General features: G+C 40.9%; 1 protein-coding gene across 2 annotated transcripts; it reads left to right on the forward strand.

The window, feature by feature from the left end:
* Positions 1-155: 155 nt before the first annotated feature.
* hhatlb (hedgehog acyltransferase like, b) lies at positions 156-25,582 on the forward strand. Of its 2 annotated transcripts, none has more exons than XM_042308815.1 (11): positions 156-362; positions 12,039-12,221; positions 12,443-12,510; positions 12,630-12,743; positions 13,582-13,776; positions 19,925-20,134; positions 20,440-20,611; positions 23,689-23,833; positions 23,920-23,955; positions 24,519-24,720; positions 25,451-25,582. In XM_042308815.1, exons 2-11 carry the CDS (start codon positions 12,116-12,118, stop codon positions 25,547-25,549), a joined length of 1,347 nt encoding a protein of 448 aa, XP_042164749.1. In that variant the 5' UTR covers positions 156-362; positions 12,039-12,115; the 3' UTR covers positions 25,550-25,582. The 2 variants fall into 2 exon arrangements, with proteins under 2 accessions (XP_042164749.1, XP_042164750.1); XM_042308816.1 differs by lacking the exon at positions 25,451-25,582 and adding an exon at positions 25,083-25,187.

A 25,582-nucleotide genomic window follows, 5' to 3' on the forward strand; every position in this document is an offset into this window, starting at 1 on the left:
ATTTGATACGGGATGAATTGACAGATAATAATAGTTACATTAGAGATATTACTGGGCAACAGATATAACGGTGAGCTACAGTTACCACTATATTTTGTTGTGACAGGCACTAAAACGGGTCCGCCCCCTCTGAGAAAATAAATAAATCCAGATGCACCTTTAATTGTTGTCCGCTTCCTCCCGGGGAGTCAGTGGTCCCGCGCTACGACCACACCACTGGACCGATAACAACACTGCAGATGCACGAGACTGCTTTTTTTCCCCACCTTCATTTTCCATTTGGTCTTTTTATTTAGTTTTAAGGGGGATTGCATTTACTTTGTTGACTTGTTTGGGGGTTACAGCTACTTTGCCTCCTCAAGGTCAGTACCGCAACAGGTGTTGCTATTATAAGCGCAATAAGGTTACAAACTGCAATGCATGACCATGTGACATTTAACCAGCTAACATCACAGAGAAGTGATTTTAATAGCAGCAACAGTTTTCATTATGGAGATCAAATGTGCATGTTTAATGCAATGTGGGCTATTATTCCTAGCAAGCAGAATAAAGTAGCCTAGTAAAAATATTAAGTAGACTAAAATTGGTCAATAGTCAATGACCCTTCGACTAATACAATAGGCTACACTGGAAAACCATGAAACGTGACACGTTCATAACCTAAATATCAATGTTTAAAACGTAAAGATAAAGCATTTATATTAGCCAACAAGTGTTTAGCATGCTAGATTAAACACTATAGTCAGCTTTTTCCAGTCCGTTTCCAACCAGGATAACACCTACATCTGCAAAGTATTCAGATGTTAAACACTAGTGTTTACCTTCACATGGTCCTGTTTAGAGTCTATTTAGTCATTAGAAATGTATGTGACTTTCCATGGCTTTTTTTTCAGATCAGTGTTATGAATGTCTGTCACCTTATCTACATTTCAGGACAACTGAACAGGACATTTGATTCAATAAATAGGTTTAACCGCATGTTGTTGTTTTTACTTGACTGTATTGAGGTAATTACCATGAACTTTCTAGAGTGAAAAAGACGTGAAAGGGGCCTCATTATCATATTTCCCAGCATGCTTTGTTGCAGGTTAGTTTTTAGAATAGTTTGTTTTAATATCTATGGTTTTATCATGTATGTTGATTGATTTATTGATCTTTTACTATACAAAGATAAATAACTTACATTTTTCTAAAATAATCCAATCTGTAAAGGGGTTGGACATATTGCACCTGAAAACTAATCCAATCTGAAAGGGGTTGGATTTATTGCACCCGAAAACTAATCCAATCTGAAAGGGGTTGGACATATTGCACCTGAAAACTAATCCAATCTGAAAGGGGTTGGATTTATTGCACCCATTACTGAGATGGTTGTTCCAGTTGAGATGGTTGAGCTAGTACTGTTTGATAAGTGAATTGCCATAGCAGTAATAATGATTGCAGATTGTGGGTGATACAAATATTTCAATTGTTGGATACTCTCTCTTTGGCTGGATTCAGATAGGAATTTCTAATCACTTCACAAACCAGTGTAATTTGACTTGTTCTGATGTGGCCCTTTATCCTGGATTTTTAGGACACAATTTCGAGGATAACTAGGTCATAACTAAAGACTGAGGATAACTAGACCATAACTAAAGACTGAGGATAACTAGGTCATAACTAAAGACTGAGGATAACTAGACCATAACTAAAGACTGAGGATAACTAGGACATAACTAAAGACTGAGGATAACTAGGTCATAACCTGAGGATAACTAGGTCATAACTAAAGACTGAGGATAACTAGACCATAACTAAAGACTGAGGATAACTAGGTCATAACTAAAGACTGAGGATAACTAGACCATAACTAAAGACTGAGGATAACTAGGACATAACTAAAGACTGAGGATAACTAGGTCATAACTAAAGACTGAGGATAACTAGGTCATAACTAAAGACTGAGGATAACTAGGACATAACTAAAGACTGAGGATAACTAGGTCATAACTAAAGACTGAGGATAACTAGTCCATAACTAAAGACTGAGGATAACTAGACCACAACTAAAGACTAACTAGTCCATAACTAAAGGCCTTATGACCTGTCTAATTAATATGTGGTCATAAAAGGTTAACTTTTTATTGAAAGACATTCACTTAGACGGTTTCTGATAAAAGGCTTCCAGAGTAGATCTTACTAAATGCAACAACCATGACTCTGTCACTAACAAACACAGTCATGGGTGGGTATCTCTCACATTCACTCGAAAGGAAAGCTTGGATATACGCAAATACAGCTTTATACCCTACAGTGTTAAAACAACACCCCCAGTATTTAGTGTTTAAAATGCCTTGTGCTGAATAAATGTGTTCTTGTGTTTAAAAAATGCTACATGTTTTGGTGTTTACAATCTAAACACTGACGCGTTTGCATTGAAATTCTAAATGCCTTGACGCGTTTAAATAGAGTTTCATAAAAGCGTTTAGTTATATGTTCAGATCGTAAACACTTGGTTTAGCAGTTTAGGCAGTTCCATATATGTTACAATGTCATTTGAGACCAAAAAAGCACTAATAATCAATGTAATGAACATACACCACCGTTCAACAGTTTGGGGTCACTTAGAAATGTCCTTGTTTTCCATGAAAACAGACATGAAATTAGTTGCAAAATGAATAGGAAATACAGTCAAGACGTTGACAAGGTTATAAATAATGATTTTTAATGGAAATAATAATTGTGTCCTTCAAACGTTGCTTTCGTCAAAGAATGCTACTTTTGCAGCAATTACAGTTGTCAATTTGTTGAGGAAATCTGGAGAGATTTCACCCCATGCTTCCTGAAGCACCTCCCACAAGTTGGATTGGCTTGATGGGCACTTCTTACGTACCATACGGTCAAGCTGCTCCCACAACAGCTCAATAGGGTTGGGATCCGGTGACAGTGCTGGCCACTCCATTATAGACAGAATACCAGCTGACTGCTTCTTCCCTAAATAGTTCTTGCATAGTTTGGAGCTGTGCTTTGGGTCATTGTCCTGTTGTAGGAGAAAATTGTCTCCAATTAAGGACCGTCCACAGGGTATGGCATGATGTTGCAAAATGGAGTGATAGCCTTCCTTCTTCAAGATCCCTTTTACCCTGAACAAATCTCTCACTTTACCACCACCAAAGCACCCCCAGACCATCACATTGCCTCCACCAGGCTTGACAGATGACGTCACTCCTCCAGCATCTTTCCATTTTTTCTGCGTCTCAGTAATGTTCTTCTTTCTGATCCGAACACCTCAAACTTAGACTCGTCTGTGTCTGTGTTCTCTCTTTTGCCCATCTTAATCTTTTATTTTTATTGGCCAGTCTGAGATATAGCTTTTCACTTTGCAACTCTGCCTAGAAGGCCAGCATCCTGGAGTCGCCTCTTCACTGTTGACGTTGAGACTGGTGTTTTGCAGGTACTGTTTAATGAAGCTGCCAGTTGAGTACTTGTGAGATGTCTGTTTATCGAACTAGACGCTCTAATGTACTTGTCCTCTTGCTCAGTTGTGCACTGATGCCTCCCACTCCTCTTTCTATTCTGGTTAGAGCCAGTTTGCGCTTTTCTGTGAAGGGAGTAGTACACAGCGTTGTACGAGGATTTTCATTTTCTTGGCAATTTCTCACATGGAATAGCCTTCATTTCTCAGGACAAGAATAGACTGACGAGTTTCAGAAAAAAGGTCTTTGTTTCTGTCCATTTTGAGCCTGTAATCGAACCCGCAAATTCTGATGCTCCAGATACTCAACTAGTCTAAAGAAGGCCCGTTTTATTGCTTCTTTAACCAGAACAAAAGTTTTCAGCTGTGCTAACATAATTACAAAAGGGTTTTCTAATGATCAATTAGCCTTTTAAAATGATAAACTTGGATTAGCTAACACAACGTGCCATTGGAACACAGGAGTGATGGTTGCTGATAATGGGCCTCTGTACGCCTATGTAGATATTCCATAAAAAATCTGCCATTTCCAGCTACAGTAGTCATATACAACATTAACAATGTCTACACTGTATTTCTGATCAATTTGATGTTATTTTAATGGACAAAAAAATATGCCTTTCTTTCAAAAACAAGGACATTTCTAAGTGACCCCAAACTTTTGAATGGTAGTCTATATATATATAACAAATCAGTGTCAGAAATGTTCAGCAGTTAGCTCCAAATAGGCAACAGCTGCTGTATAGGAATAGATGACCTCTCAGAGTCCTTGTCTGTCCTGTTGTTCCTCTCCTTCTAGATACACATGAACCATGTTCAAAGACATTATATTAAAGGTCCAGTCAGATATAAAGCTGATGACAGCCTATCCGTCCTGTGTCTGGACAAACATTGACAAGTGATCAGTATCTTGTAGTAATAATATGTTAATATGATCTAGTATCTACACAACATCTAAATGGAGGAAGAAGTGCTGTACATCGGACCATATGCATGTCAAGGTAAAATAACAACCCGATGTTCATCTCCCAGGACAAAATAGCTAGCTAAAGCTAGCTAGCTGAAATGTCCATCAGCGACTCTGATCCACCCGTAAAATACATTGTGCCCTTGGACTGAGAGGATGGAAGTTCAATATGTAGCAAGATGTAGAAAGCTAATGTTAACTAGCTAACGTTGCCCATGAAAGGACGTATCTAATAACACTACTGTATATAATTCCAGAGAAATAGAGAGAGGTCTCTAGGTTCTCTACCATCTCTGATAACACTACTGTATATAATTCCAGAGAAATAGAGAGAGGTCTCTAGGTTCTCTACCATCTCTGATAACACTACTGTATATAATTCCAGAGAAAGAGAGAGGTCTCTAGGTTCTCTACTATCTCTAATAACACTACTGTATATAATTCCAGAGAAATAGAGAGAGGTCTCTAGGTTCTCTACCATCTCTGATAACACTACTGTATATAATTCCAGAGAAAGAGAGTGGTCTCTAGGTTCTCTACCATCTCTGATAACACTACTGTATATAATTCCAGAGAAATAGAGAGGTCTCTAGGTTCTCTACCATCTCTGATAACACTACTGTATATAATTCCAGAGAAAGAGAGTGGTCTCTAGGTTCTCTACCATCTCTGATAACACTACTGTATATAATTCCAGAGAAAGAGAGAGGTCTCTAGGTTCTCTACCATCTCTGATAACACTACTGTATATAATTCCAGAGAAAGAGAGAGAGGTCTCTAGGTTCTCTGCTATCTCTGATAACACTAGTGTATATAAATGACCGCTTTTTATGACTCAGAGAGGGAGAGTTACTGTGAATACAGTAGTCATTAGTCTACTAGTACTGCAGCCAAATACAGTAGTTTGTCCAAACGTGACACTGACCTGAATGTAAACTGGAGGGCGAGGGACTATTTTTAAGTCATAGCCTGCCGCTCCATCACATTGATATCTGACTCTGATTGAAACAGTGGTAACTATAGACCAGGCCTGACTGCATCTCAAATGGGACACTATTCCATATTTAGTGCACTACTTTTGACCAAGACCTTTAGGAAATAGGGTGCCATTTGGGACACAGCCCTAGCCTGTTGATGACATGGGGCTGGTGCTAACAGAGAGAATTGCTAGCTTTACAGATAGCTGAGCTACAATGTGACATTTGTTCACTTTGAGAGAGTGAGAGAGACTCATGGCTCTATTCAATACAGATTGCCCACTAGAAATGTGAAGGTAATTTCCCATTGAGCTGACATATGCAGCATTTACCGTGAATGTACAGTCGTCTCCGAAACCACGGGAACATTGCCAATAATTGTCAATTTCACTATGAAGCTGAATTTATATGGATTGAATAGAGCCCTAAGTTCAGAAAAGGTTTAGGAAAGAGGAAGTCCAATTCAATCAAGGTTTATTGGTCGCCTACACAGCTTTACAGATGTTCAAATCATATCAAAGTAACTTGTTATCATGCTGTGAAATGCTCATTTTTCTAGCTCCAATAGAGCAATAATATACATCAACACAATAACAATACACACTGAATACACAAAGTTACAAATATCAGAGTCTGGAATAGATATACAGGACCAGTCAATAGTTTAGACACACCTACTCATTCCAGGGTTTGTCTTTATTTTTACTATCTTCTACATTGTAGAATAATAGTGAAGACATTAAAACTATGAAATAACATATATGGAATCATGTAGTAACCAAAAAAAGTGTTAAACATATCAAAATACAGATTCTTTAACGTAGCCACCCTTTGCCTTGATGACAGCTTTTCACACTCTTGGCATTCTCTCAACCAGCTTCACCTGGAATGATTTTCCAACAGTCTTGAAGACTGTTGCTGAGCACTTGTTGACTGCTTTTTCTTCACTCTGCGCTCCAATTCATCCCAAACCATCTCAATTGGGTTGAGGTTGGGTGATGCAGCACTCCATCACTCTCCTTCTTGGTCAAATAGCCAATACACAACCTGGAGGTGTGTTGGGTCATTGTCCTGTTGAAAAACAAATTATTGTCCCACTAAGCGCAAACCAGTTAGGATGGCATATCGCTGAAGAATTCTGTGTCAGCCATGCTGGTTAAGTGTGCCTTGAATTGTAAATAAATCACAGACAGTGTCACCAGCAAAGCACCCCCATACCATCATACCTCTTCCTCCATGCTTCACGGTGGGAACCACGCATGTGGTAATCATCCGTTCAACTACTCTGCTTCTCACAAAGACACGGCGGTTGTAAACAAACATCAAATGTGGTCTCATCAGACCTAAGGACAGATTTCCACCAGTCTAATGTCCATCTAATGTGGACTCATCAAACCTGAGGACAAATTTCCACCAGTCTAATGTCCATCTAATGTGGACTCATCAGACCTAAGGACAGATTTCCACCAGTCTAATGTCCATCTAATGTGGACTCATCAAACCTGAGGACAAATTTACATCAGTCTAATGTCCATCTAATGTGGTCTCATCAAACCTGAGGACAAATTTCCACCAGTCTAATATCCATCTAATGTGGACTCATTATACCAAAGGACAGATTTCCACCAGTCTAATGTACATCTAATGTGGTCTCATCAGACCTAAGGACAGATTTCCCCCAGTCTAATGTCCATCTAATGTGGACTCATCATACCAAAGAACAGATTTCCACCAGTCTAATGTCCATCTAATGTGGACTCATCATACCAAAGGACAGATTTCCACCAGTCTAATGTCCATCTAATGTGGACTCATCATACCAAAGGACAGATTTCTACCAGTCTAATGTCCATCTAATGTGGTCTCATCAGACCTAAGGACAGATTTCCACCAGTCTAATGTCCATTGTGCGTGTTTCTTGGATCAATCAAGTCTCTGACTAGAATACAGTACATCCTGTACATATATACTGTGCATAAACTCAGCAAAAAAATAAATGTCCTCTCACTGTCAACTGCATTTATTTTCAGCAAACTTAACATGTGTAAAAATACGTATGAACACAACAAGATTCAACAACTGAGACATAAACTGAACATGTTCCACAGACATGTGACTAACAGAAATGGAATAATGTGTCCCTGAACAAAGGGGGGGTCAAAATCAAAAGTAACAGTTAGTATCTGGTGCATCTCCTCCTCATGAACTGGACCAGATTTCCCAGTTCTTGCTGTGACTATCCTGTCTTGCAGGAAATCACGCATAACAGGTCCCAGACATGCTCAGGGATTGAGATCAGTATGGCTGGTGGCATTGTCATGCTGGAGGGTCATGTCAGGATGAGCCTGCAGGAAGGGTACCACATGAGGGAGGAGGATGTCTTCCATCTAACGCACAGCGTTGAGACTACCTGCAATGACAACAAGCTCAGTCCGATGATGCTGTGACACACCATGACAGACCCTCCACTTCCAAATCGATCCCGCTCCAGAGTACAGACCTCGGTGTAATGCTCTTTCGACGATAAACGCGAATCCGACCATCACCCCTGGTGAGACAAAACCGTGACACATCAGAGAAGAGCACTTTTTGTCAGTCCTGTCTGGTCCGGCGACGGTGGGTTTGTGACCATTAGCGACGGTGTTACCGGTGATGTCTGGTGAGGATCTGCCTTACAACAGGACTACAAGCCCTCAGTCCAGCCTCTCTCAGCCTATTGCGGACAGTCTGAGCACTGATGGAGGGATTGTGCGTTCCTGGTGTAACTCGGGCAGTTGTTGTTGCCATCCTGTACCTGTCCCTCAGGTGTTCGGATATACCGATCCCGTGTTGTTACATGTGGTCTGAAACTGCGTGGACGATCAGCTTTCCGCCCTGTCTCCCTCTATCTCCGTCTTAGGTGTCTCACAGTACGGACATTGCAATTTATTGCCCTGGCCACATCTGCAGTCCTCATGCCTCCTTGCAGCATGCCTAAGTCACATTCATGCAGATGAGCAGGGACCCTGGGAATCTTTCTTTTGGTGTTTTTCAGAGTCAGTAGAAAGGCCTCTTTAGTGTCCTAAGTTTTCATAACTGTGACCTTAATTGCCTACCGTCTGTACACTGTTAGTGTCTTAACGACCGTCCCACAGGTGCAGGTTCATGAATTGTTTATGGTTCATTAAACAAGCATGGGAAACAGTGTTTAAACCCTTTACAATGAAGATGTGTGAAGTTATTTGGATTTTTACGAATTACCTTTGAAAGACAGGGTCCTGAAAAAGGGACGTTTCTTTTTATAAAGTGGGTAAAACAGCATGTAAACATTGTTAAAGTTCCCAGTGTTCAATGTCTCTAAGGTGCTGGGCAGAGTACCAGGCGGTGGCTGGCCAGTGATGGCTGTTCAAAAGTCTGATGGCCTTTTTATCAACCTCTTGGTCTCGGCAAACTGGCTCTAACCAGAATAAAAAGCAGAGTCGGAGGCCCCAGTGCACAAATGAGCAAGAAGACAAGTACATTAGAGTGTCTAGTTTGAGAAACAGACGCCTCACAAGTCCTCAACTGGCAGCTTCATTAAATAGCACGTGCAAAACACCAGCTTCAACAGTGAAAAGGCGACTCCGGGATGCCATTTCTCAGACTGGCCAATAAAAATAAAAGATTAAGATGGGCAAAAGAACACAGACACTGGACAGAGAAACTCTGCCTAGAAGGCCAGCATCCAGGAGTCACCTCTTCCATGTTGATGTTGAGACTGATGTTTTGCGTGTACTATTTAATAACGCTACCAGTTGAGGACTTGAGGCGACTGTTTCTCGAACTAGACGCTCTAATGTACTTGTCCTCTTGCTCAGTTGTGCACCAGGACCTCCCACTCCTCTTTCTATTCTGGTTAGTGCCAGTTTGTGCTGTTCTGTGAAGGGAGTAGTACACAGCGTTGTACGAGATCTTCAGTTTCTTGGCAATTTCTCACATGGAATAGTTTTCATTTCTCAGAACAGGAATAGACTGACGAGTTTCAGAAGAAAGGTCTTTGTTTCTGTCCATTTTAAGCCTGTAATTTGCTTGCTTGGGTATCGGAAACAATGGTGGACGTCTTGAAGCAAGTGGGGATGACAGACCTGGATAGGGAGAGATCGAATATGTTTGTAAATACTCCAGTCAGCTGGTCTGCCATACTCTGAGGACGCGGCTAGGGATGCCATCTGGGCCAGCAGCCTTGCGAGGGGTAACAATATTAAATGTTTTACTCATGTCGGCCACGGAGAACGAGAGCTCACAGTCCTCGAGAGAGGTTGTGGCCCTTGTTGGCAGCATTATGTTTTCCTCAAAGTGGACGAAGAAGGTGTTTAGCTTGTCCGGGAGCAAGCCATCGATGGCTGGTTTTCCCTTTATAATCTGTGATGGTCTAGAGTCCCTGCCACATACGTCTAATGTCCGAGCCATTGAATTGCATCTCCACTTTGTCTCTGTACTGATGTTTTGCCTCTTTATTTGCCTTTCAAAGGGCATAACTGGACTGTTTGTACCCAACCATGTTCTCAGTCCCCTTGTTCGCTCTTTCAGTTTTGTGCGAATGCTGCCCTTCTATCCATGTTTTTTGGTTTGGATAGGTGCAACATCCTCTATACACTTCCTGATGAACCTAGTGACTGAGTCAGTGTAATCATCAATGCTATTCTCAGAGGCAACCCGGAATATAATCCAGTCCACTTGATCAAAACAGTCCTGATGTTAGTGATGTTAACTGATGTTAACTGATATTAGTGATGTTAACTGATGTTAGTGATGTTAACTGATATTAGTGATGTTAACTGATATTAGTGATGTTAACTGATATTAGTGATGTTAACTGATGTTAACTGGTGTTAGTGATGTTAACCGATGTTAAGTGATGTTAAGTGATGTTAGTGATGTTAACTGATGATAGTGATGTTAACTGATGTTAACTGGTGTTAACTGATGTTAACCGATGTTAAGTGATGTTAAGTGATGTTAACTGATATTAGTGATGTTAAGTGATGTTAACTGATATTAGTGATGTTAACTGATGTTAACTGATATTAGTGATGTTAACTGATATTAGTGATGTTAACTGATATTAGTGATGTTAACTGATATTAGTGATGTTAACTGATATTAGTGATGTTAACTGATATTAGTGATGTTAACTGATATTAGTGATGTTAACTGATATTAGTGATGTTAACTGATATTAGTGATGTTAACTGATGTTAGTGATGTTAACTGATGTTAACTGATATTAGTGATGTTAACTGATGTTAGTGATGTTAACTGATATTAGTGATGTTAACTGATATTAGTGATGTTAACTGATATTAGTGATGTTAACTGATATTAGTGATGTTAACTGATATTAGTGATGTTAACTGATATTAGTGATGTTAACTGATATTAGTGATGTTAACTGATATTAGTGATGTTAACTGATATTAGTGATGTTAACTGATGTTAGTGATGTTAACTGATATTAGTGATGTTAACTGATATTAGTGATGTTAACTGATATTAGTGATGTTAACTGATATTAGTGATGTTAACTGATATTAGTGATGTTAACTGATATTAGTGATGTTAACTGATATTAGTGATGTTAACTGATATTAGTGATGTTAACTGATGTTAGTGATGTTAACTGATGTTAACTGGTGTTAGTGATGTTAACCGATGTTAAGTGATGTTAAGTGATGTTAACTGATATTAGTGATGTTAACTGATGTTAACTGATATTAGTGATGTTAACTGATGTTAACTGATGTTAACTGATGTTAGTGATGTTAACTGATGTTAACTGATGTTAACTGGTGTTAAGTGATGTTAAGTGATGTTAACTGATATTAGTGATGTTAACTGATGTTAACTGATGATAGTGATGTTAACTGATGTTAACTGACATTAGTGATGTTAACTGATGTTAACTGATATTAGTGATGTTAACTGATGTTAACTGGTGTTAGTGATGTTAACCGATGTTAAGTGATGTTAAGTGATGTTAACTGATATTAGTGATGTTAACTGATGTTAGTGATGTTAACTGATGTTAGTGATGTTAACTGATGTTAGTGATGTTAACTGATGTTAGTGATGTTAACTGATGATAGTGATGTTAACTGATGTTAACTGGTGTTAGTGATGTTAACTGATGTTAAGTGATGTTAAGTGATGTTAACTGATGTTAGTGATGTTAACTGATATTAGTGATGTTAACTGATGTTAAGTGATGTTAAGTGATGTTAACTGATGATAGTGATGTTAACTGATGTTAACTGATATTAGTGATGTTAACTGATATTAGTGATGCTAACTGATGTTAGTGATGTTAACTGATGATAGTGATGTTAACTGATGTTAACTGGTGTTAGTGATGTTAACCGATGTTAAGTGATGTTAAGTGATGTTAACTGATATTAGTGATGTTAACTGATGTTAGTGATGCTAACTGATGTTAGTGATGTTAACTGATGATAGTGATGTTAACTGATGTTAACTGATGTTAACTGATATTAGTGATGTTAACTGATGTTAACTGATGTTAACTGATGTTAACTGATATTAGTGATGTTAACTGATGTTAACCAATGATAGTGATGTTAACTGATGTTAACTGATGTTAGTGATTGTTCCACCTCTGCAGGTCCCTTCTGAGTGGAGGGTGTCTGTCCCTACCCTCCAGGTTCTGAGTGTGTGGGTTCCACCAGCTGATCGGTCACCATGGGGATCAAGGCAGCCCTGCCCAGATATGAGCTGTACTTCTATAACACAGTGGTCTATCTGGGCTTGTTGTGGGCTGCCAGCTGGATCTTTGATGTGTCCAGCTGTAAGTATACGCACACACATACACGCACGCAGGCGCGCATGTACGCACAAACACACACACACACACCCCCACACACCCCCACGCACACACACACACACACACACACACACACACACACACACACACACACACACACACACGGTCCTAAGCATTACAGAATGGATTTTTTTGTCACATTTTTCTAACTTAAAATCTAAGCTAATCAAAGTTGTATTTTCCAGCGAATGCAAACAGAAAGACGTTCAAGTCCAGCGTGACACCAGGATGGTACTACTTCGGCAGGAGGATGGTGAGAGGAACGCTTTAAATTCAGGCTGACTTGTGGACCTTTTATATGTTAGTAACAACTAAGATCCAAATCATCCTCTGATATGACTGAGATCCCTACTCTATTTTATCTGGCTGCAGGATACGGCTGACTTTGAGTGGGTGATGTGGTTCTCTACGTTCCGGGACCACATCCTCTTCGCCCTGTCTGGTCATGTGATCTTCGCTAAGATCTGCTCCATGCTGGCTCCACAGGTGGATTTACATCTGCAACTCTGTATCCAACATGGTCAAATGTAGTGCCCTATGTAGGGAATAGGGTACCATTTAGGACACAGACATCATCTTTCCAGTTAAGAATATCAGCTTCATCATCCTTTGGAACCAGTTTTGTCACCCTCCAAAGCCATGCTACATTGTACAGTAGCTTTTAATATCTTTAGATACTTAGTGATGGGAGGGAGGGAGGGAGGGAGGGAGGGAGGGAGGGAGGGAGGGAGGGGGAGGGAGGGAGGGAGGGAGGGAGGGAGGGAGGGAGGGAGGGAGGGAGGGAGGAGCTAACCTGGTTGTGTCTGTGTGACTGCCCTGTCAGCAAACTCATTCTATAGAGGACAAGGATCTTCAGAAATATATATATATCCATACGTTTAAATATATACAGTACATAAAGATCTATCCATAGATTTGTCTCTGTGTATGCTTACGACCTTGGAGAAAAAAGAAAACAGTTTATAATTGGTGCATCACATCAAGGACTGAATCAAGGTACCTACACCCAATATCATGATGTACACAGAGGACTGAATCAAGGACAGCCTGTCTGTCTCTCCACATCATAGGTCCCAGTTGTACATGTTGATTCTGTCTGTCTGTCTGTCTGTCTGTCTGTCTGTCTGTCTGTCTGTCTGTCTGTCTGTCTGTCTGTCTGTCTGTCTGTCTGTCTGTCTGTCTGTCTGTCTGTCTGTCTGTCTGTCTGTCTGTCTGTCTGTGTCTGTCTGTCTGTCTGTCTGTCTGTCTGTCTGTCTGTCTGTCCACAGCAGAGGAGCCTGATGTACCTGTGTTACGGTACCCCTGTCTGTCTGTCTGTCCACAGCATAGGAGCCTCATGTACCTGTGTTACGGTACCCTGGCGGTGCTGGTCACTATGGGTTGGACCTACACCACTCTGATCCTGTCCCACTGTGTGCTGCTCTACAGTATCTCTCTGGTTAAACTGCGCTGGCTCTGCTTCCTAGCTGGACTCACCACCCTGTCCACATTCAAGATGGAACCATTCATATCCTGGCAGGTAAGAAGAATACACTACAATACATTACTACTGGGTGGCAGGTAGCCTCGTGGTTAGAGAGGTGAGCCAGCAACTGGAGGGGAGAAATCCTTCGGGAAGTGAGCTGGTTAGAGGTTAAAGGTTAGGGTTAGGGCTTCCAGTGTTGAGTTAGAGGTTAGAGGTTAGGGTTAGAGGTTAAAGGTTAGGGTTAGGGCTTCCAGTGTTGGGTTAGAGGTTAGAGGTTAGGGTTAGAGGTTAAAGGTTAGGGTTAGGGCTTCCAGTGTTGGGTTAGAGGTTAGGGTTAGAGGTTAAAGGTTAGGGTTAGGGCGTCCAGTGTTGGGTTAGAGGTTAGAGGTTAGGGTTAGAGGTTAAAGGTTAGGGTTAGGGCTTCCAGTGTTGGGTTAGAGGTTAGAGGTTAGGGTTAGAGGTTAAAGGTTAGGGTTAGGGCTTCCATTGTTGGGTTAGAGGTTAGGGTTAAGGTTAGAGGTTAGGGTTAGGGTTAGGGCGTCCAGTGTTGGGTTAGAGGTTAGAGGTTAGGGTTAGAGGTTAAAGGTTAGGGTTAGGGCTTCCAGTGTTGGGTTAGAGGTTAGGGTTAGGGTTAGGGTTAGGGCGTCCAGTGTTGGGTTAGAGGTTAGGGTTAGGGTTAGGGTGTCCAGTGTTGGGTTAGGGTTAGGGCATCCAGTGTTGGGTTAGGGTTAGAGATTAGTGGTTAGAGTTAGGGTTAGGGCGTCCAGTGTTGGGTTAGGGTTAGAGGTTAGAGTTAGGGTTAGGGTTAGAGGTTAGAGGTTAGGGTTAGGTTTAGGGCGTCCAGTGTTGGGTTAGGGTTAGGGTTCGGGTCAGAGGTTAGAGGTTAGAGTTAGGGTTAGGGCGTCCAGTGTTGGGTTAGGGTTAGGGTTAGTGCGTCCAGTATTGGGTTAGGGTTAGAGGTTAGGGTTAGGGTTAGGGCGTCCAGTGTTGGGTTAGGGTTAGGGTTAGAGGTTAGGGTTAGGGTTAGAGGTTAGAGGTTAGGGTTAGAGGTCAGAGTTAGGGTTGGGGCGTCCAGTGTTGGCTTAGGGTTAGGGTTAGAGGTTAGAGTTAGGATTAGGGCATCCAGTGTTGGGTTAGGGTTAGGGTTATTGCTACTACCATAGTATTAATGTACTATTACTACTACACTACTACTATCATATTGCTATAATGCTACTATACTGCTACAACTATTACTGTACTATTGCTACTATACTACTACTACTATCATATTACTATACTGCTACTACTATAGTATTAATGTAATATTACTACTATACTACTCGTAGGCTAACCCTATTATTATACTTCTACTATATTATTACTGTTTTAATACTATACTTTTACTATACTATTACTATTGATGGGTTCGTATTTCAAACTTTAAATATTGTTAATCATCAGCTAAACTAGAGACATGAGGAGTGCCATAGTCTGGTTTCTACACCAGAAGTGAATGGGTATCTGTAGGAGGGTCAAGTTGGATAGGAGCCAGGGGGCTTTGGGAGATGCTGAGTAGAGGAGAGGCAATCGCATGATTGCAGTCACTGATGATAATGGCAGGAGAGCTGTGGAGTAGTGAGGAAGGGGTTTAGGTCATGTCAGGTCACCTTAAGGGAGAATGAACAGTTTGAGGGCCGTATTACTTAACTTCCTGCCTAGTAATAAAGCTGTTTAGAAGGAAGGAGGAGACCCAAGTCTGTTTTTTTTTACCACTGGTGGAAATATGTCTTTGTCTTATGCAGCTGTATCGACCCAATGGGTGAATAAACTTGGTTTAAACTTTACTAATCGTCAGTGAGTTTTACTAGGTTATATTAGAACCTAACAGTATACGAGTAACATACTGCTACTCTACTATTACTAATATACCATGACGATACTACTACAACATTATTAATGTACTATCACTGTAATACCACTATACTGTTACTAAACTACTACTGCACTATTACTACACTACCACTGTACTAAAGCTATATACTAGTAAACTAATACTATACTATGGCAATACTATTACTACACTACCACTACACTAAAGCTATATACTAGTAAACTAATACTATACTATGGCAATACTATTACTACACTACCACTACACTAAAGCTATATACTAGTAAACTAATACTATACTATGACAATACTATTACTACACTATTACTACACTACCACTACACTAAAGCTATATACTATTAAACAATTACTATACTATGGCAATACTATTACTACACTACCACTACACTAAAGCTATATACTAGTAAACTAATACTATACTATGGCAATAGTATTATTGCACTACCACTACACTAAAGCTATATACTAGTAAACTAATACTATACTATGGCAATACTATTACTACACTACCACTACACTCAAGCTATACACTAGTAAACTAATACTATACTATGACAATACTATTACTACACTAGTACAACACTAAAGCTATATACTAGTAAACTAATACTATACTATGGCAATACTATTACTACACTACCACTACACTAAAGCTATATACTAGTAAACTAATACTATACTATGACAATAATATTACTACACTATTACTACACTACCACTACACTAAAGCTATATACTAGTAAACTAATACTATACTATGGCAATAGTATTACTGCACTACCACTACACTAAAGCTATATACTAGTAAACTAATACTATACTATGGCAATAGTATTACTACACTACCACTACACTAAAGCTATATACTCGTAAACTAATACTATACTATGGCAATACTATTACTACACTAAAGCTATATACTAGTAAACTAATACTATACTATGACAATACTATTACTACACTATTACTACACTACCACTACACTAAAGCTATATACTATTAAACAATTACTATACTATGGCAATACTATTACTACACTACCACTACACTAAAGCTATATACTAGTAAACTAATACTATACTATGGCAATAGTATTATTGCACTACCACTACACTAAAGCTATATACTAGTAAACTAATACTATACTATGGCAATACTATTACTACACTACCACTACACTAAAGCTATATACTAGTAAACTAATACTATACTATGGCAATACTATTACTACACTATTACAACACTGCTGCTATACTACAACAATATTACTATGCTGTTGCTGTAGTATTACTATAATACTACCATACTGCTACTATACTGCTACTATACTATTTCTACTATACTAACACCATGGTACAACTACACTGGTACTATACTATCACTATAGCATTACTATATACAACCATACTATTAATACACTACTATAATAATATTACTGAACTGCTACTGCACTACTACTATATCGCCACCACTAAACTATTACTATACTACTACTATACTATTACTACATGTGTACTATACTGTTACGGTACTACCACTATACTATTGATATACTGGTACTATACTATTGCTATGCTACCGATGTACTATACTGATACTATGATATTACTATACTATTATAATACTGCTACTGTACTGTTACTATACTGCTGATATACTAGTATTATACTATTACCAAACCACTACTATACTGCTACTATACAAGTACTATACTGCTACTATACTATTACTATGCTACCACTATGATATTACTATACTACTACTACTACTACTATACAATCACTGTACTATTTTTACTGATATAATACTATTACTATTCCACAACTATATATTAATATAATGTTACCATACTATTACAATGTGTTACTTACTATTACAATACCATTACTATCTAGCTGCACTATCTATCACTATACTATACTGCCAATATTCCATTACTACTACTGCTACTATACTACCACTATACTATTTCTGCACTACTACTATACTACTATGCCACCACTATGCTACCACTATTTTATCACTATACCATTACTATAATATTGCTATGCTGCCACTGTACTACTACTATACTGCTACTATACTATTACTATGCTGCTACTATACAAATACTATGCTTCCACTATACTACCACTATTACTACTTCTGCAACTATACTATCACTATGATACCACTATACTATTAAAATCTACCACTATACTAATACTATACTGCTGGTATACTATTAATACCCTATTACTATACTGCCACTATACTATTAATATGCTGCCACTATACTATTGCTATACTGCTAATATACTATTAATAGACTGAATATGCTGCTCCTATACTATTACTACACTATTGCCATACTCTTAGTGTACTGCTGCTATACTATTACTACACTATTGCCATACTCTTACTGTACTGCTGCTATACTATTACTACACTTTTGCCATACTCTTATTGCTATACTATCACCATACTATTACTATACTGCAACCATACTTTTAATATGTTACCATTATACTATTGGTGTACTAATATGACTATACTATTACTCTACTATCTACTATTTACTTATTACTCTACTATACTGCTACTATACTATTACTATAACAGTACTACACTGCTACTACTGTACTATTACTGCACTGCTTTACTATACTATTGATATTCTGTTTCTATACTATTACTGCACTGCTACTACTCTACTATTACTGTACTTCTTTTAATACTTTACTATACTATTACAATTCTGTTTCTATACTATTACTGCACTGCTACTACTCTACTATTACTGTACTACTTTTAATACTTTACTATACTATTAATATTCTGTTTCTATACTATTACTGCACTGCTACTACTCTACTATTACTGTACTTCTTTTAATACTTTACTATACTATTACAATTCTGTTTCTATACTATTACTGCACTGCTACTACTCTACTATTACTGTACTACTTTTAATACTTTACTATACTATTACAATTCTGTTTCTATACTATTACTGCACTGCTACTACTCTACTGTTACTGTACTACTTTTAATACTTTACTATACTATTACAATTCTGTTTCTATACTATTACCGCACTGCTACTACTCTACTATTACTGTACTACTTTTAATACTTTACTATACTATTACAATTCTGTTTCTATACTATTACTGCACTGCTACTACTCTACTATTACTGTACTACTTTTAATACTTTACTATACTATTACAATTCTGTTTCTATACTATTACTGCACTGCTACTACTCTACTATTACTGTACTACTTTTAATACTTTACTATACTATTACTATTCTGTTTCTATACTATTACTGCACTGCTACTATACAATTACTGTGCTACACATATACTGTTACTATACTACTGCTACTGCACTATTACTATAATATTACTATTACATTACTTTGCTAAAACAATACTATTACTATACTTTTACTGTATTTATATTACTATATTATTACTGTAACTAGACTATTACTATGCTACCCCTATACTATTACTATACTATTAATGTACTACTTATACTATACTATTACTATGCTATTACCATGGTAGTACTATGGCATTACTATACTGCTACTGTACTACTACTACTATACTATTACCATACTATGCCTGTACTATTTATATGCTACCGTTATACTACTACTGCTATAATATTACTGTACCATTATACTACTACTACCATTACTATGCAGCTACTATGCTATTATTAAGCTACCACTATACTATTACTGTAATATTACTATACTGCTACCACTATACTATTACTGTAATATTACTCTACTGCTACCACTGTACTATTACCATGCTACTAACATACTACAGCTAAACAATTACTATACTTACACTATAATATTACTATACTACCGCTGTACTACACTCCTACTATACTACTCCTATAATACCACTATGCTATTACTTTACTAAAACTGTAATGTTGTACTATCACTCTAACCATCCTTTTCCTCTCTTTCCTCTCCCTCTCCATCCTCTCCTACAACCCTCCTCTTCCTCTCTTTCCCCTCCCTCTCTGTCCTCTCCTACAACCCTCCTCTTCCTCTCTTTTGTCTCCCTCTCCGTCCTCTCCTACAACCCTCCTCTTCCTCTCTTTTGTCTCCCTCTCTGTCCTCTCCCTGCTCCCCTCTAACCCTCCTCTAACCCTCCTCTTCCTCTCTTTCCTCTTCCTCTTCCTCCTCCCCTCTAACACTTCTCTTCCTCTCCTTCCTCCCCTCTAACCCTCCTCTTCCTCTCTTTCCTCTCCCTCCTCCCCTCTAACCCTCCTCTTCCTCTCCCTCTCCACCAGGCTGGTTTTGTGACGGGGGATTTTGAGCTCCGTTCCGTCCTGTTCTACGGCGGTTGTGGGTTCACCATCATGCGCTGTATGAGTTTTGCTCTGGAGAACTGTGAGAAGAAAGAAGGAAACTACAGCATTCTGGAACTCCTCAAGTACAACTTCTACCTGCCCTTCTTCTACTTCGGACCAATTATGACCTTCGACAAGTTCTATGTTCAGGTACACATCATGTAACCAATGGATTCAGTTCTATGTTCAGGTAAACATTATGTAACCTACGATTTCAGTGCTATGTTCAGATAAACATTATGTAACCAATGGATTCAGTGCTATGTTCAGGTACATATCACGTATATGCACACAGAATATCATATGCAAAATGGAGAGAGCATCGGTGACTGGCATTTTTGATGTCTCCTGTCATCTATAGGCTCATCTTACCTGTGTGTGTGTGTGTGTGTGTGTGTGTGTGTGTGCGTGCGTGTGTGTGTGTGTGTGTGTGCGTGTGTGTGTCTCTCCTCCAGGCCAACAAGGCTGACCTGACCCGACAGGAGGGGGCGATATGGAACATATCTCTGCAGGGACTCATTCACCTGGGGGCCATATTAACAGTGGACATCCTCTTCCACTTCCTGTACATCCTGAGCATCCCTACGGACATGAAGCTGCTCAAACACATGTCTGACTGGGCTGTAGGTCTGTAACAGTAACATGTCTGACTGGGCTGTAGGTCTGTAACAGTAACATGACTGACTGGGCTGTAGGTCTGTAACATTAACATGACTGACTGGGCTGTAGGTCTGTAACAGTAACATGTCTGACTGGGCTGTAGGTCTGTAACAGTAACATGTCTGACTGGGCTGTAGGTCTGTAACAGTAACATGACTGACTGGGCTGTAGGTCTGTAACAGTAACATGACTGACTGGGCTGTAGGTCTGTAACAGTAACATGTCTGACTGCGCTGTAGGTCTGTAACAGTAACATAACTGACTGGGCTGTAGGTCTGTAACAGTAACATGACTGACTGGGCTGTAGGTCTGTAACAGTAACATGTCTGACTGCGCTGTAGGTCTGTAACAGTAACATGTCTGACTGGGCTGTAGGTCTGTAACAGTAACATGTCTGACTGGGCTGTAGGTCTGTAACATTAACATGTCTGACTGGGCTGTAGGTCAAATCAAATCAAATCAAATTTATTTATATAGCCCTTCGTACATCAGCTGATATCTCAAAGTGCTGTACAGAAACCCAGCCTAAAACCCCAAACAGCAAGCAATGCAGGTGTAGAAGCACGGTGGCTAGGAAAAACTCCCTAGAAAGGCCAAAACCTAGGAAGAAACCTAGAGAGGATCCAGGCTATGTGGGGTGGCCAGTCCTCTTCTGGCTGTGCCGGGTGGAGATTATAACAGAACATGGTCAAGATGTTCTACTGTTCATAAATGACCAGCAGGGTCAAATAATAATAAGGCAGAACAGTTGAAACTGGAGCAGCAGCACGGCCAGGTCTGTAACAGTAACATGTCTGACTGGGCTGTAGGTCTGTAACAGTAATATGACTGACTGAGCTGTAGGTCTGTAACAGTAACATGTCTGACTGGGCTGTAGGTCTGTAACAGTAACATGTCTGACTGGGCTGTAGGTCTGTAAGAGTAACATGACTGACTGGGCTGTAGGTCTGTAACATTAACATGTCTGACTGGGCTGTAGGTCTGTAACAGTAACATGTCTGACTGGGCTGTAGGTCTGTAACAGTAACATGTCTGACTGGGCTGTAGGTCTGTAACATTAACATGTCTGACTGGGCTGTAGGTCTGTAACAGTAACATGTCTGACTGGGCTGTAGGTCTGTAACAGTAACATGACTGACTGGGCTGTAGGTCTGTAACATTAACATGTCTGACTGGGCTGTAGGTCTGTAACAGTAACATGTCTGACTGGGCTGTAGGTCTGTAACAGTAACATGACTGACTGGGCTGTAGGTCTGTAACAGTAACATGTCTGACTGGGCTGTAGGTCTGTAACAGTAACATGTCTGACTGGGCTGTAGGTCTGTAACAGTAACATGTCTGACTGGGCTGTAGGTCTGTAACATTAACATGACTGACTGGGCTGTAGGTCTGTAACAGTAACATGTCTGACTGAGCTGTAGGTCTGTAACAGTAACATGTCTGACTGGGCTGTAGGTCTGTAACAGTAACATGTCTGACTGGGCTGTAGGTCTGTAACATTAACATGACTGACTGGGCTGTAGGTCTGTAACAGTAACATGTCTGACTGGGCTGTAGGTCTGTAACAGTAACATGACTGACTGGGCTGTAGGTCTGTAACAGTAACATGACTGACTGGGCTGTAGGTCTGTAACAGTAACATGTCTGACTGGGCTGTAGGTCTGTAACAGTAACATGACTGACTGGGCTGTAGGTCTGTAACATTAACATGTCTGACTGAGCTGTAGGTCTGTAACAGTAACATGTCTGTCTGGTCTCTCTGTCTCCTGTAGTTGGTCTGTCCTACTGTAACCTGGTGTCTGACTGGTCTCTCTGTCTCCTGTAGTTGGTCTGGCCTACTGTAACCTGGTGTCTGACTGGTCTCTCTGTCTCCTGTAGTTGGTCTGTCCTACTGTAACCTGGTGTCTGACTGGTCTCTCTGTCTCCTGTAGTTGGTCTGGCCTACTGTAACCTGGTGTACGTCTGGTCTCTCTGTCTCCTGTAGTTGGTCTGGCCTACTGTAACCTGGTGTCTGACTGGTCTCTCTGTCTCCTGTAGTTGGTCTGTCCTACTGTAACCTGGTGTCTGACTGGTCTCTCTGTCTCCTGTAGTTGGTCTGGCCTACTGTAACCTGGTGTCTGACTGGTCTCTCTGTCTCCTGTAGTTGGTCTGTCCTACTGTAACCTGGTGTCTGACTGGTCTCTCTGTCTCCTGTAGTTGGTCTGGCCTACTGTAACCTGGTGTCTGACTGGTCTCTCTGTCTCCTGTAGTTGGTCTGTCCTACTGTAACCTGGTGTCTGACTGGTCTCTCTGTCTCCTGTAGTTGGTCTGTCCTACTGTAACCTGGTGTCTGACTGGTCTCTCTGTCTCCTGTAGTTGGTCTGGCCTACTGTAACCTGGTGTCTGACTGGTCTCTCTGTCTCCTGTAGTTGGTCTGTCCTACTGTAACCTGGTGTATGTCTGGTCTCTCTGTCTCCTGTAGTTGGTCTGTCCTACTGTAACCTGGTGTCTGACTGGTCTCTCTGTCTCCTGTAGTTGGTCTGGCCTACTGTAACCTGGTGTCTGACTGGTCTCTCTGTCTCCTGTAGTTGGTCTGTCCTACTGTAACCTGGTGTCTGACTGGTCTCTCTGTCTCCTGTAGTTGGTCTGGCCTACTGTAACCTGGTGTCTGACTGGTCTCTCTGTCTCCTGTAGTTGGTCTGTCCTACTGTAACCTGGTGTCTGACTGGTCTCTCTGTCTCCTGTAGTTGGTCTGGCCTACTGTAACCTGGTGTCTGACTGGTCTCTCTGTCTCCTGTAGTTGGTCTGGCCTACTGTAACCTGGTGTCTGACTGGTCTCTCTGTCTCCTGTAGTTGGTCTTGCCTACTGTAACCTGGTGTCTGACTGGTCTCTCTGTCTCCTGTAGTTGGTCTGGCCTACTGTAACCTGGTGTCTGACTGGTCTCTCTGTCTCCTGTAGTTGGTCTGTCCTACTGTAACCTGGTGTCTGACTGGTCTCTCTGTCTCCTGTAGTTGGTCTGTCCTACTGTAACCTGGTGTCTGTATGGTCTCTCTGTCTCCTGTAGTTGGTCTGGCCTACTGTAACCTGGTGTACGACTGGGTGAAGGCAGCTGTGATGTTTGGGGTGATCAACACTGTGTCTAGACTGGATCATCTGGACCCTCCTCAACCTCCAAAATGTATCACAATGCTCTACGTCTTCTCTGAGACGTACGTCAACAGACCTATCACACCTTCTCCCTTCCCCACATCTTTCTGTTTTCAACCAAATCATTTGTTATTTCTCTCCCTCATAGACACTTTGACAGAGGAATAAATGACTGGCTGTGCAAGTAAGTCACCGGCATGTTATTTCATTCATAGCAAACATCAGAGCTGTAATCTCAGAGCTGTGTCTGTCTGTGTCTCCAGTTATGTGTCTGTGTCTCCAGGTATGTGTCTGTGTCTCCAGGTATGTGTCTGTGTCTCCAGGTATGTGTCTGTGTCTCCAGGTATGTGTCTGTGTCTCCAGGTATGTGTATGATTACCTGTGTCTGTGTCTCCAGGTATGTGTCTGTGTCTCCAGGTATGTGTCTGTGTCTCCAGGTATGTGTCTGTGTCTCCAGGTATGTGTCTGTGTCTCCAGGTATGTGTCTGTGTCTCCAGGTATGTGTATGATTACCTGTGTCTGTGTCTCCAGGTATGTGTCTGTGTCTCCAGGTATGTGTATGATTACCTGTGTCTGTGTCTCCAGGTATGTGTCTGTGTCTCCAGGTATGTGTATGATTACCTGTGTCTGTGTCTCCAGGTATGTGTCTGTGTCTCCAGGTATGTGTATGATTACCTGTGTCTGTGTCTCCAGGTATGTGTCTGTGTCTCCAGGTATGTGTATGATTACCTGTGTCTGTGTCTCCAGGTATGTGTATAACTACCTGGGAGGGAAGCATGACACTGTGTGGGATGAGGCCATTGCTACGCTGTGTACTTTTGGCATCACTGTGCTGTGGCTGGGACCCTGTCAGGTGGTGTTCATCTGGGCCTTCTTCAACTGCTTCGGACTCAACTTCGAGCTCTGGACTGCCAAGTTCGTCTGCATGGAACCCTTTGCTTCTCTAGAGGTAAGAGAGAACAATGCTAGTCGATACCTACAAACTTCCAATCATTGCGCTATTGCTAGTTAACATTGGCTCGCTCTCCTCTCCTCTCCTCTCCTCTCCTCTCCTCTCCTCTCCTCTCCTCTCCTCTCCTCTCCTCTCCTCTCCTCTCCTCTCCTCTCCTCTCCTCTCCTCTCCTCTCCTCTCCTCTCCTCTCCTCTCCTCTAGATGGTGATGTCTCCTGCTGTGTCTCGTATGATCAGAGCTCTGTTTAACATCTCCCTCTCCCCTCCTCTAGATGGCGATGTCTCCTGCTGTTTCGTAGGATCAGAGCTCTGTTTAACATCTCTCTCTCTTCCTCTCCCTCATCCTGTCCTCTCCTCTAGATGGCGATGTCTCCTGCCATGTCTCATAGGATCAGAGCTCTGTTTAACATCTCCCTCTCTTCCTCTCCCTCATCCTGTCCTCTCCTCTAGATGGCGATGTCTCCTGCCATGTCTCATAGGATCAGAGCTCTGTTTAACATCTCCCTCTCCCCTCCTCTAGATGGCGATGTCTCCTGCCATGTCTCAGGATCAGAGCTCTGTTTATCATCTCCCTCTCCCCTCCTCTAGATGGCGATGTCTCCTGCCATGTCTCATAGGATCAGAGCTCTGTTTAACATCTCCCTCTCCCCTCCTCTAGATGGTGATGTCTCCTGCCATGTCTCGTAGGATCAGAGCTCTGTTTATCATCTCCCTCTCCCCTCCTCTAGATGGCGATGTCTCCTGCCATGTCTCGTAGGATCAGAGCTCTGTTTATCATCTCCCTCTCCCCTCCTCTAGATGGCGATGTCTCCTGCCATGTCTCGTAGGATCAGAGCTCTGTTTATCATCTCCCTCTCCCC

Source organism: Oncorhynchus tshawytscha, linkage group LG29 (assembly GCF_018296145.1).
Source record: "Oncorhynchus tshawytscha isolate Ot180627B linkage group LG29, Otsh_v2.0, whole genome shotgun sequence".
NCBI lineage: Eukaryota > Metazoa > Chordata > Actinopteri > Salmoniformes > Salmonidae > Oncorhynchus > Oncorhynchus tshawytscha.